Source organism: Lepidochelys olivacea (assembly GCF_965140295.1).
Source record: "Lepidochelys olivacea isolate rLepOli2 genome assembly, chromosome: 4".
Taxonomy (NCBI): domain Eukaryota; kingdom Metazoa; phylum Chordata; order Testudines; family Cheloniidae; genus Lepidochelys; species Lepidochelys olivacea.
In genome coordinates, this window is record NC_140414.1 from 128,496,031 (window position 1) to 128,508,509 (window position 12,479).

The 12,479-nt window shown below is 38.6% G+C and overlaps 1 protein-coding gene across 2 annotated transcripts in view; it reads right to left on the reverse strand.

The window, feature by feature from the left end:
- The window catches only part of RGS12 (regulator of G protein signaling 12), a 174,295-nt gene that overhangs the window by 903 nt on the left and 160,913 nt on the right, over window positions 1-12,479 (reverse strand). For both annotated transcript variants that reach the window (XM_084625993.1, XM_084625992.1), the window contains one exon: window positions 11,444-12,058. In XM_084625993.1, coding sequence (XP_084482119.1) covers window positions 11,444-12,058 — 615 coding nt within the window. The remainder of the gene's footprint in view (window positions 1-11,443; window positions 12,059-12,479) is intronic.

Consider the following 12,479-nt stretch of genomic DNA (forward strand, 5'->3'; position numbering starts at 1 on the left):
AGCAGGGGCAAACCCAAAGAGGAAGGATGCAACATTTCCAGCATCAGCCAGAGGAGGAAAAAATAATGGAACAAAATGGGAGGACCACATTTCTTCATTTTATCACCTTATTGAAATATTATTTTTACTCAGCTCGAGATTCATCTGTTCCCAGAAGTTGCAATTCATTCTATTAAGCTGAAAGCTGCCAATTATGGACTGCTAGATTTCAGTGTAAGACCCAATGTAGCATATAGTAGGATGAGAAATAGCCTAGTTTGTTAATGGGGGGGAACACACCTTGTTTGAACAATGCTTGACAATTTTTGCCACCGGACTCCTCGTTGTTTTTGACAATCCTTGATTGTGTCTGATTTCTTAAAATAAAAGTTTAAGGGCTGAGAACAGTATCCACAATTGAGAGGAATTGTTACAGCTTGGGTCCATTCTCTGGCATTAATCATGCAATCTTATCATTATATCCCTGGTGCTCCCCTATCCCAAGTCTTCCCCATCCATGCTGGTAGGTCTCTCACATATTTTGTACAGTGCCCAAAATCGGTGCTTTGGGCTGAGCACTCAGGCTGAGATTTTCAAAGGTATGCATACACTTAGAAAGCGTGTCATGTTAGCAAATACGTTTTAACTATATAATAAACATGATTTTGCCCAAAGTGAGAACTTTAATTACCCAGATACCTGTTGGAAAAATAATATGGAAAACACAAAATCTTCAATATGTTCTTGGAATGTGTTGGGAACAATATTTCATTTCAGAAGGTGGAGGAAGGTTGTTTTACATGTGAATCTGAAGGTGAAAGGCAACTTGAAAGTGACCATGAAATGATAGATTTCATTATTCTAAGGGAAGAAAGGAGTGATGGAATCAGAATAAGGAGAATGGACGTCAAAAAAGCAAACTTTAACAAACTCAGAGAACTGGAATGCAAGGTCCCATAGGAAAAACATCTAAGGAAAAAGATTGTTCAGGAGAGCTGGCAGTTTTTCAGAGAGACAATATTAAAGGCAAAACAATCAACCATCCTGATATGAAGGAAAGACAGGAAAGAAATGTAAGAAAGACACCAATATGGCTGCATCAAGAGCTCTTTAATGACCTGAAAATCAAAAATGAATCCTACAAAATGTGGAAACATGGACAAATTGCTAAGGACGGGTACAAAAGAATAGCACAAGCATGCGGAGACACCATTGGAAAGGGTAAGGCACAAAATGAGTTACACCTAGAAAGGGATATAAAAAGCAAAAAGAAGAGGGTCTACAAATACACGAGGAGCAAGAGAAAGACAAAGAAAAGTGCACACCTACTATTTAGTAGGGAAGGAGACCTATGAATGACATCAAGAAGACTGAGGACTGTAATACCTATTTTGTTTCAGTCTTCACTAGAAAGGTTAATTGTGTCTAGATGCATAGCACAATTAATATTAACAACAAGAGGGAGAGCAGGGAAGGAACAGGTTAAAGACATTTAGATAAGTTAGATGTATTCAAATCAGCAGGGCCTGACAAAATTCAGGGAAGGGTACTTAAGGAGCTAGATGAAGCAATCTCCAAGCCATTAGCAATTATCTTTCAGAACTCACAAAGGATGGGTGAGGTCTCAGAGGGCTGGAGAAGTGTAAACACAGTACATATCCTTAAAAGGGTGAACAAAAAGAAATCATAGATCAGTCTGCATAACTTCAATACCTGGAAAATACGGGAACAAATTATTTAACAATCAATTTCTAAGCCCATAGAGGATAATAGCCAACATGGATTGGTCAAGTGCAAATCATACCAAACCAATCTAATTTCCTTCTTTGACAGGGATAATCATGGAATCATAGAATATCAGGGTTGGAAGGGACCTCAGGAGATCATCTAGTCCAACTCCCCTCCTCAAAGCAGGACCAATCGCCAATTTTTGCCCTAGATCCCTAAATGGCCCCCTCAAGGATTGAACTCACAAACCTGGGTTTAGCAGGCTAATGCTCAAACCGCTGAGCTATCCCTCCCCCACATGGCCTAGTGAATGATGGGGGAAGCAATAGCTGTGGTATATCTTGATTTTAGTAAAACTTTTGACACAGTACCACCTGACACACTTATAAGTAAAGTTGGAAAATATGGCTTAGAAGGAATAACCATAATTTAGCCGCTCAACAGGCTGAAAACCACACTCAAAGATTAGTTGCTTTCAAACTGGGAGGATGTATCTAGTGGGGTCCTGCAGGGGTCTGTCCTGGGTCCAGTACTATTTCAATATTTTCGTTAATAACTTGGATAGTGGAGTGGAGAGTATCCTTGTAACATTTTCAGATGACACCAAGCTGGAAGGGATTGTAAACACTTTGGAGGATAGGATTAGGCTTCAAAACAACCTTGATAAACTGGAGAATTGGTCTGAAATCAACAAGATGAAATTCAGTAAAGATAAGTGCAAAGTACTACACTTAGGGAAAAAAATTAAATGCACAACTACAAAACGGGAAATTACTGGGTCAGAGGTCCCCAAACTGTGGGGCGTGCACCCCTTGTGGAGGGCATGGAGGAATACTTGGGGTGAGGGGCACAGCTGGGGCTCAGGCCAGCCCCCACAACACCTAGCTCTCTGCTCCTGCCCTGGCCCGAGGTGCCGGCCTCACACCGAAGTCCCCGCCCTGCCCCTGCCCCCAGCCTTGGCCCCCTTACTCCTGTCCATGTTCTTCCCCTCCCTGGAGCTGCAGCTCCACTCTGGGCCCCGGGGCGGGGGGGTGGAGGGGGGAGAAGGAGGACAGGGTAAGGCAGACTCAACCCTGAAAAGTTTGGGGACCACTGGCCTAGGTAGTAGTACTACTGAAACAAATCTGGGGTTTATAGCGGGTCACAATTTGAATCAGAGTCAACAATGTGATGCAGTTACAAAAAAGTCTAATATTCTGCGGTGTATGAACAGGAGTGTTAGATGTAAGACATGGGAGGTAATTGTTCTGCTTTACATATCACTGGTTAGGCTTCAGCTGGAGTACTAGCTCAAGTTTTGAGTGCTACACTTCAAGAAAGACGTGGAGAAACTGGAAAGAATCCAGAGGAGAGCAATCAAAATGATAAATGGTTTAGAAATCTGACCTATAAGGAAAAGTTAAAAAAATGAGTACGTTTATTAGTCTTGAGAAAAGAAGACTGAGGGAGGACCTGATACAGCCCTTAATGTATTTGAAGACTGTTAATAAAGAAGGCTGTCTTCAGCTGTTCTCAAAAGTCCACTGAAGTAAAGCAAGAAGTAATTGGCTTAATCTGAAGCAACGAACATTTAGGTTAGATATTTCTAACTATAAGGATAGTTAAGCACTAGAATAGGTTACCGAGGGAGGTTGTAGAATCCCTGTCACTGGAGATTTTTAAGAACAGGTTAGACAAACACATGTCAGGGATGGTCTATGCATACTTGGTCCTGCCTCTTTGCAGGGGGATAAACTACATTGTCTCTCAAGGTTCCTTGCAGCCCTACATTAGTATGATTCTGTAAGAGCAATCATGTTTAAGAATATGATAGCTGGTTGTCATTAACCCTAGAGTGGAGCTCTCAGTTTAACCTCAAGCAGAAAACACATTTTTCAACATCATTTCCACTACATGCATCCGACGAAGTGGGTATTAACCCATGAAAGCTTATGCTCCAATACATCTGTTAGTCTATAAGGTGCCACAGGACTCTTTGCCATTTTTCAGCATGACTTTTTCCTGTCTACACAAACTGCTAAGCAGGGGTTAAAGCAGTTTGAAACATGAGGAGGGGGAACACTCCCTATACTTTTAGTAGAGGAGGGGGAGCAGAGTTAGGCTATAGATATTCAGGCCTGTCTGTAAAGGCCTATACTCTAAGAATTTAGGTGTATTCTTATCACTTGGCTAGTTATAGAGGTATAAAAGAATCAAAATCACTGTCTGCCAGTGTAAGAGCCTTCTCTTACTGTGACAGTCTGAGGCCCTGTTCTTAGGCTAAGGCCTTTGGCTAAGCAGCAGAGGCAGCCATAACCTGGGAAGCGAACGGTCGCGTCCTCACATTCCAACCTAGTCACATTGAAATAAGGTGCTATTCGGCTGTTAGGAATACAATCCTGTCCTGATAATGCCTATCGCCTCCAGAGAAAGGGAAGTGCCTAGAAGATGTAAAAGGAAACTTAGTTTGATAGCATCCTGTCTGGCGAGAACTCACTTATCAATAGCTGGGATGTGAAATCCTCATTTCTGTGTTTGTTCTATCACTGTAGTCCCCATTTCCCTATTGTTTGGCTGCATAATCTCTGTCTGGTTCTGTGATTGCTTCTGTCTGCTGTATAATTAATTTTGCTGGGTGTAAACTAATTAAGGTGGTGGGATATAATTGGTTAAATAATCATGTTACAATATGTTAGGATTGGTTAGTTAAATTTCAGTAAAATGATTGACAGGTTTCAGAGTAACAGCCGTGTTAGTCTGTCTTCGCAAAAAGAAAAGGAGTACTTGTGGCACCTTAGAGACTAACCAATTTATTAGAGCATAAGCTTTCGTGAGCTACTAAGCAGAACTCAAGTTTTACTAAATAGTCTGCAGTCAATCAGGAAGTGAGTGTGTGTGTGGGGGGGGAATGGGAACAGGGGTGGGGAAATTGGAATCATGTTTTGCTCAGGGCAGGAATGGAAACAGAGACACAGGTAAGGCTCTGTGGTGTCAGAGCTGGGAAGGGGGACACTAAGGAAGGAAACTGGAATCATGCTTGCTGGAAGTTCACCCCAATAAACATCTAATTGTTTGCACCTTTAGACTTCGGGTATTGTTGTTCTCTGTTCATGCGAGAAGGACTGGGGAAGTAAGTGAGTGAAGGAATAAGCCCCCTAACAAGCAGCGTTCCCTGACACTCTCCTTTAAGATCCAGAGGTTGTCATGTTTAACATCATGTTAGTTAAAACATGTCAGTTAACATGTTTTCTATGATGATATATTTTCCCACAGGCAAGTAGGGGATTTAACCACACAACTCCCATGGGGATATAATATAACCCATGGGAGTTGTATGGCAAATTCCATAGCTGACTTTGAAAATCTCAATTAATGTCTTTATATTTATTCTGTAACACACCTAGTACACTTCCGGGTACCATAAGATCTGGGTACCATAATTATTAATAAACATACTAATTAAGATCACTTTGATATGAAGATGTGTAAAATTGCCTAGGATGCAAATGAAAGCAAATTTCATGCTGTTGCAGAGAATCCTTGAGAAAACTTCTGTACAGAGAGGTTTCTATAAAATTAAACTACATTCCAAATAATGCAATAATATTCCACTGCTTTAGATAAAGTGAAGAGGGATGCCTCAAACCGGAAATGTTAGCTTTTTTTACTTCCCAGGGAACTAGATGAAATTCTAGATAAACCAACTGAGTAATAGCAGAGGAAAGGCAGGAAGCTTCTTCTGGTATGTCAGCCTGCTAAATTATAGCTACCCTTTAATGGGGCCATATCAGATATATTATTGTGTTTATGTGGTAATATGTCAAACAAAGCATCAGCTTGATCTGAACTACTGTTTGCGTGGCATGGGTGAATAAATACTGTACTCCTACTCCAGAACGTTTGTTCTATATGAGGCAATGAAATATTTCTCTTACTTCTCTTTATTCTATCCATAAGAACAGATCTCTGGCTCTACTTTCATGTCCTTTTAAAAATGGTATTCTCTGCAATGCCAGATTATACTAACAACAACGAGCAAGAACAACGAATAGTTTGCACTTATACACCAACTTCTGTCCAGGAATATAAAAATGTGATATTATTATTAATATTTTGTTATATAAATTAATGAAGCATCATATCACTGTGAGGAAGTACTGTGTTGTTCTCATTAAAGACATTTAAAATTTTTCTTTAGTGCCCTTTACCATCATATCTAAGCAATCAGTATTGTACAAAACGCCTTAAACTTCATTTTTTGCAAGGATAAAAATAGAGGAGATAAACAGCAAACACAATTAAGGTATAAAAATAATGAATGACATGGAGAGGGTAAACTGTGTGGTCCTATTTACTCTCTTATATTATAGGAATGGGATAATCAATGAAATTGAAAGTCAGCTAAGTGAACACTGATATAAGTCAATACTTTGTTATGCAGCACAGTTAGCCTGTGGAATTGCCATCTGATAGCATTACAGCCAAGGACCAGATGCTCAGCTGGTGTAAATTGTCCTAGCTCCATTGATTTCAAATGCAACAATTTCTACAAGTTGAAGAGCTGTCTACAAAAATTTAGAAGGATTAAAAAAGAACTGGAAGTACTTTAAGATCTACCAATGAAAAGCTCTGTGTAAGAACTAAGTATTATTGTTATACTTCTATGGATAATTAAAACATCTACAACTACACTGGAGCTCAGCTGTAACTAAAAAGGCTCACCAAGGTGAGTACAGATTGCACAGCTGGGCTCTTACATAGGATTATAAACAAACAAAAAGCAAAAGTTTGGAAGTCTGAATGCTTAGGAGGACATGTGCTCATGTTTGCAGTTTCCAAAGAGTTAATGAACAGGCAATTCCTTAGATAACCTCATCTTCTGGTTTCTTTCATCATTCCCTCCCTTTCGTTTAGAGTCTATATATTGTTACTATTCACTCATGCTGATTGTAAAAAATCCTACCATGAAAAGGTGTATGCATTTATGCAGAGTGCACAGTACTTCAGTGGATTTATTGCTCTTTTGTATGAACCATACCTTGAACTGAGAAGCAAATCTAAGCAAGGTACTTGGATTTTCTCAGGTAGTTTCTTTAAGACTCATGAAATATTTTATTGGGGGAATTCTGCACCACTGTGGAATGTAGAATTTTGCAAAATTCCCTGTTTTCTCTGAAGAATTTCTGGCCACCACTAGGGCCACTGGACTCTGCAGTGGCCAGCTTGCAGTGAGTTGAGCGCCCAGCCTGGCTAGGCTGGAGGCTGCATGCTCTTTGATCCTCATTCTCCCAGGGACGGGAGATGGCCTGGGACACCCAGCTAGCTCTGGCAAAGGGTGAGGAAGGGCAGGGCCGCAACACACCATGTCCCCCGGTGAGACAGTAAAGAAGTAGGAGGGGTGTAAAGGCTCTGGGGGTGCTGGTGTCTGGGCTGGGGGCTGCCCCATGGCTGGGCTCTGTGGAGAGGTGGGTGCTGGTGTCTGGGGGTGCCCCATGGCTTGGCTCTGGTGGGAGCGGTGTGTGGGTGTCTGGGCTGGGGGGGTGCCCTATGGCTGGGCTCTGGGGGAAAAGGGGTGTAGGTGTCTGGGCCAGGGGGTGCCCTGCAGCTGCGCTCTAGAGGGATGGGAGTTCATGTGTCTGGGCTCTGGGGGCCCCACACAGCTCCCTCCAGCTGGAACTGGGTTGCTGTAGGGGTTTCTTTAACTCTCTACTCCTGTGGGGTTTTTTTTCCTGTTGTCTGTATTGTTGACATATGTGTTGACAGGTATTTTGAAATAAATTATCACAATAATTTAAACTGGAGTGATTACTGTATATTGTGTTATTTTAACAAATAAAATATGCAGACTTTTTGAGAATTTTAAAATATTGTGCACAGTTTTTAATTTTTTGGCACAGAATTCCCCCAGGAGTCAATATTTGACCAAGTGCAGACATGCTCAAGGTAACTGAACATACTTTGGACATTTTAGAAAAGGATCTACCCACCAAACACATGGTATAATGCTCAGGATATAATACTTTGAGGAAGTAAATAAAATATTTTAGGGCTTGTTGGCATAGTCACGACCTTCTGCAATGCTATATGGTAAAACAGAGCAAAATTTAAACTACCTTGCTGACTCCAAAACCAGCCAGGACTGGGAACTAGTGCATTCCATCTCTGAGGTTAGGGAGGGAGGACCAGAGATGGAATGCAGCTAGAGTAAATAGGAGTAGTTCCATTTACTTAAATCTGATGTGGTGATTTACACCAGCCAATGATCTACTCCAAATATTTTACATTAACTACAAACCTTGTGAGCAGAAGGAGCACATAAATTGTGTGGCACAATTCCTATAACTAATTACTTAGTGGTGTTGAATGGCACCAGAATCCAATTCTTTTTCGTCAGAAAAACGGTAGCTTCAAGGTGTGGCCTTTAATACTGGTGATTTTGTAGATGGTCTTCTAGTCTCTGAGTCTGTACTGAACCAATATGTTGCTGGAGAGACCATATTTCAGATGTGACTTAAAACAGAGGATCTTCCACTGTGATAATTCAATATACGATGGCACTTTTCTTAGTGGGGTTTACCTTGATGCCCTAGCTAATTGCATTCTGTATGCCTCAAATTACTTCTGTAGTTTCATCTGGAAACAGTCCTACGCTGTTGGGAGTAGGACTGTAAGCTATTAGACACCGATACATGGCTGCCTTTCAGTGGGGATGAAATGATCCCCATACTGGTCTATAGTGTGCACATTATTTTATTATGTGCTTTGGGACCTTTGAGATGAAAATTACATTTCACATTTTTATAGGGCTTTCATTTAATTGTATAAAGCTATCATATTTAATTATGGCAAAAGCCCTCAATGGTGTCTGTGACACAAAGGTAAAGTACATGATCACTTGTCCTCAGAATAAAAATGAAAATCATTACATTCTGGTGTAATTCCACAGGGAGATTATTAGTTATCTGTTGTCAAAAAAGTCTGTCTCTGCCTTCAAACAGGGAATTGCAGCAAGGGGTTAAAAAGGGCTTTGTTTTCTTTCACAGAGACCAACAGCTGTAAGTTAATATACTGATACATTGGGAAAAATGGAGGCCTCAGTCAGCAAAAAAGGTTAAAAGATAAGGTGCTCCAACAGGCTTTGCAATCCTGCTGTGGAGAGGCCATCTCTAGAAGTGACAAGGGTAGGTCAGTCTCAATAGCTGAGACTGCCAAATGAAGGGGCCATTATGTTGGTGGCTTCACTTACAACTGAACTGAGAATACCAATTCACTTCAGAGACCAGTGAAAAATTGGTGACTCTTACAGAGTAAGAAAAAGAAATGATTGAGTACAGGATTTAGCCCATGAATCCAAAGACAGAAAATAATCTCTTTTCAGAGAATTCAATGTTGTTACTATTATTCAAAGTCGTCGTTGTTCTTACTCAAAGAATCAAAATACACTTTGTATGTGACAGGAGGTAACAAGGAATCCGAGAAGTAAAGATTTCTAAGATTTAAATACTTTGTTTTTCAAATTACAACATGGTTTACATTAATTGTAATAGACATACTACCCACACTGTATAAGTACTACAGGCCAATCTGCTTTCTTATCTGTCCGTAGGTGTGTGCCTGCAGCTGCCACTGATTTCAATGGGAGCTGCCAGAATCTAAATGCAACATCTGGCCCTATTTAAAGGGCCTGTATTTAGGATATTAAATTTTCTCCTCATAATTTCTCTACTATCAAGTTTGTCTCATTGTAATTTTGTTAGTTGATACCTATTAATATGTATGTTACAAGATCTGAACCGATACCACTATGTTAAATAGATGAACCAATATTAGGACATTTAAAATATAGTAAGGTTAATGTAATATTTACATTTTAATTGCATTCAATCTGTTAAATTAGGCCTGTAAGTTTCTACAAAGACAGAATATTTTTAAAATAATGAAGAAAATCAAAGCTTAAACCAGTCTTGTATAAGTAGGTATAGAATTTATTACTCCTGAAAGAACAAAGATACAAAATACATGTGAAAACTACATAAAGATCTCTACAAAGTGAAATTAGAAAGTAAGAAAAGTGAAAGTACAGCAGTTACACAGAAAGGTATGGCATGCATTAAAATATTGTAAGTTCATAATGTTTTTAAGTGCAAATGTTCTTATATCAGCTTCCATTGAAAAGGATGCAAATTGAATTCCATCTTGTACACTCATCAAAAGGACATTGACACAGATATATAAATATGTACATAAACATGTCTTAAATACACTTTGTGTGTTCTCCTATGGAGGCATCTGGATTACAAGTCTGTTTAAAATCTAATTTAAAGAATTAAACTGGTAGCATTTATAGAACATTTTGCAACTACTGTTAAGATAGAGCTTGTTTTGTTTTGTTAAGAGCAGCAGGATGCAATAGTTCACATTGCCATTTGTAAGCATGTAACAATCAAAGAAATATTTACAAATCATTGGCAGTACAGATAAGAAACAGGATCAAATACTCTCTGTAAAAAGATAAATAATTCAAATGTATATTTTCACATCACAAAGAAATGTGAAACAAATCATGGCACTGAAACATCAAAAATAACTTTAGCACAGAAACCTTTTCTTATATTTTTCATTAAAGAGTACAGTACAATGACTGTAAAATGTAAATGCCACAACACTCATTATCTATCACTTCTTGTTTCTGGTAATAGCAATTATTATGAGTTCATGTTTATGAGGAATAATACTGATCCGTGATACTGCTGAAACTTACATTCTAATGTCCTCCATTTTCTTAAAAATGGTCTGCTATAATAAGCTGTTTCAAATATGAAAACTTTGGGAATTATATTTTAATGCAATCTATTGCTTTGGGTACCAAAGGAGAAAAGAGAAACAGTGTAAGGGTTATATTTTTAGATAAAAATATAGTTTATTAAAGATTAAAAATATTCAAGATTTATCCTGTTTCTGTTTTACTGTAAACAGTGCTGCAATTTTCAACATATATTTAGAGTTCTTCCTACAACACCGGAACTGCCAAATGTTTTTTTTTTTTAAAAAATAGTGTGTGTGGGGGGGAGGAAATCATTAAACTTGTGATACTAAAAACCCTAATGATTTAATCTCATTGTTACTAATGGTTCAGAAAATGTTACTGAGTCACTGGTAAGCAGGTCAGATATTTCTATTTAAGTATTGTGTGATGTATGAGATTAAACCATAAATTACTTAATTATAGCATCAGAGGAGTAGCCATGTTAGTCTGTATCCACAAAAACAATGAGGAGTCTGGTGGCACCTTAAAGACTAACAAGATTTATTTGGGCATAAGCTTTCGTGGGTAAAATAACCACTTCCTGCATCTGAAGATGGATAAAAAACCACCACCGTGCATCTGAAGAAGTGGTTTTTTACCCACGAAAGCTTATGCCCAAATAAATCTGTTAGTCTTTAAGCTGCCACCAGACGCCTCGTTGTTTTAATTATAGCAAATATTGTGTTTGTTTTTTAATGTGTGCATTAAAGTCTCACACTGAAAGGTCACTTGCAGCCTTTCATTTTGTTTAGCACACACGTACTCAGTCCAGACAAAAATATGTTTTAAAGGCAACCAGAAATGTAACTTAACAGTGAATAAAGGAATAAAACTTATTTAAAATTAAAATGTAATGTGCAGAGATAGTTTTGTTTGTTTGTTGTAGTGATAAACAATATAAAGGGAAGATAATTTTACATAAAAGGAAAGACTATTAAAAACTAGAAATACCTGAATTGGATCTTTGATATCCAGAATTTTCCTGATTACCTGCCAGTGGAGTTGGTGGTGGATAGTTGGCTTCTGTGAGTTTACTGATATCTGATCGTGGTGTTGGTGGCGGCGGCAGTAAGGTGCTGTTAGGGCTACTAATATCTCCTTCAGCCACAAGAGTCAAGTCTGCTACATTTTCATCATCTATAGTCTGTATGCCTTCAGCCTGTAATTCTCTTGATTGCCTTTTCCATATTGTTGTATTGTTTTCCTGTACATGTGCAATTGGAGACAATGGGGCACTAAAAGGAACATCGTAAGTCTTCTGACTGTTGAGCGTTGTCAAAGCAGACTTATGTTTATTTTCTGAATGCCCTGTTTTCTTAATTGAATTTTCATTACAGTTTTGCATAGACTCCCGTTTTCCACTTGGCTGTGCACATTTATCCTTGCCATCATTTTTTGCAATTCTCTTGCTGAGACCTTTAGAGCTCACTGGTGTAGATGAGGGTGGTTCTTGTCCACTGGGAGGTAAACAAAGAAAATCAGGTAGAACAAGGTCTTCTTTCCTTAGCAGCCCACGTTGGTCATCTGCTCTGTTACTTTGAGCTTTGGATATGAGTTCAAAAAACTCTATTTAGAAGAAAACCCAAAATTGACAAATTTTTGTCAGAAAATGAAAGCCATTAAAATGTCAACCATTAGCATATTTATTCTCAATGAATACCTTCAGTTATTTTCAATGCTGCCTTGAAATTAGATTTTATATTAATTAGGAACTTTTTCAATTGCAGCAATGTTCACTAGCAGCATTATAATTAAGATAATCAAGATTGCTTCTGTAAGCAGTTTTGCAATTTAGAACAGCTGCATTTCACTCTGGGCTAAAATTCTGCATACCAAGTCTGCGTCCTAAACAAATTTTTTATTTTACGCATTAAAAATGAATCTTTATGTGTTTTTAATTCTTATTACATAACAAAGCTTTGGTCCTACTGAAATTTAACGGATTGTAAGATTAAGATGCACATTTGTATATTCTAAATGCTTCTTT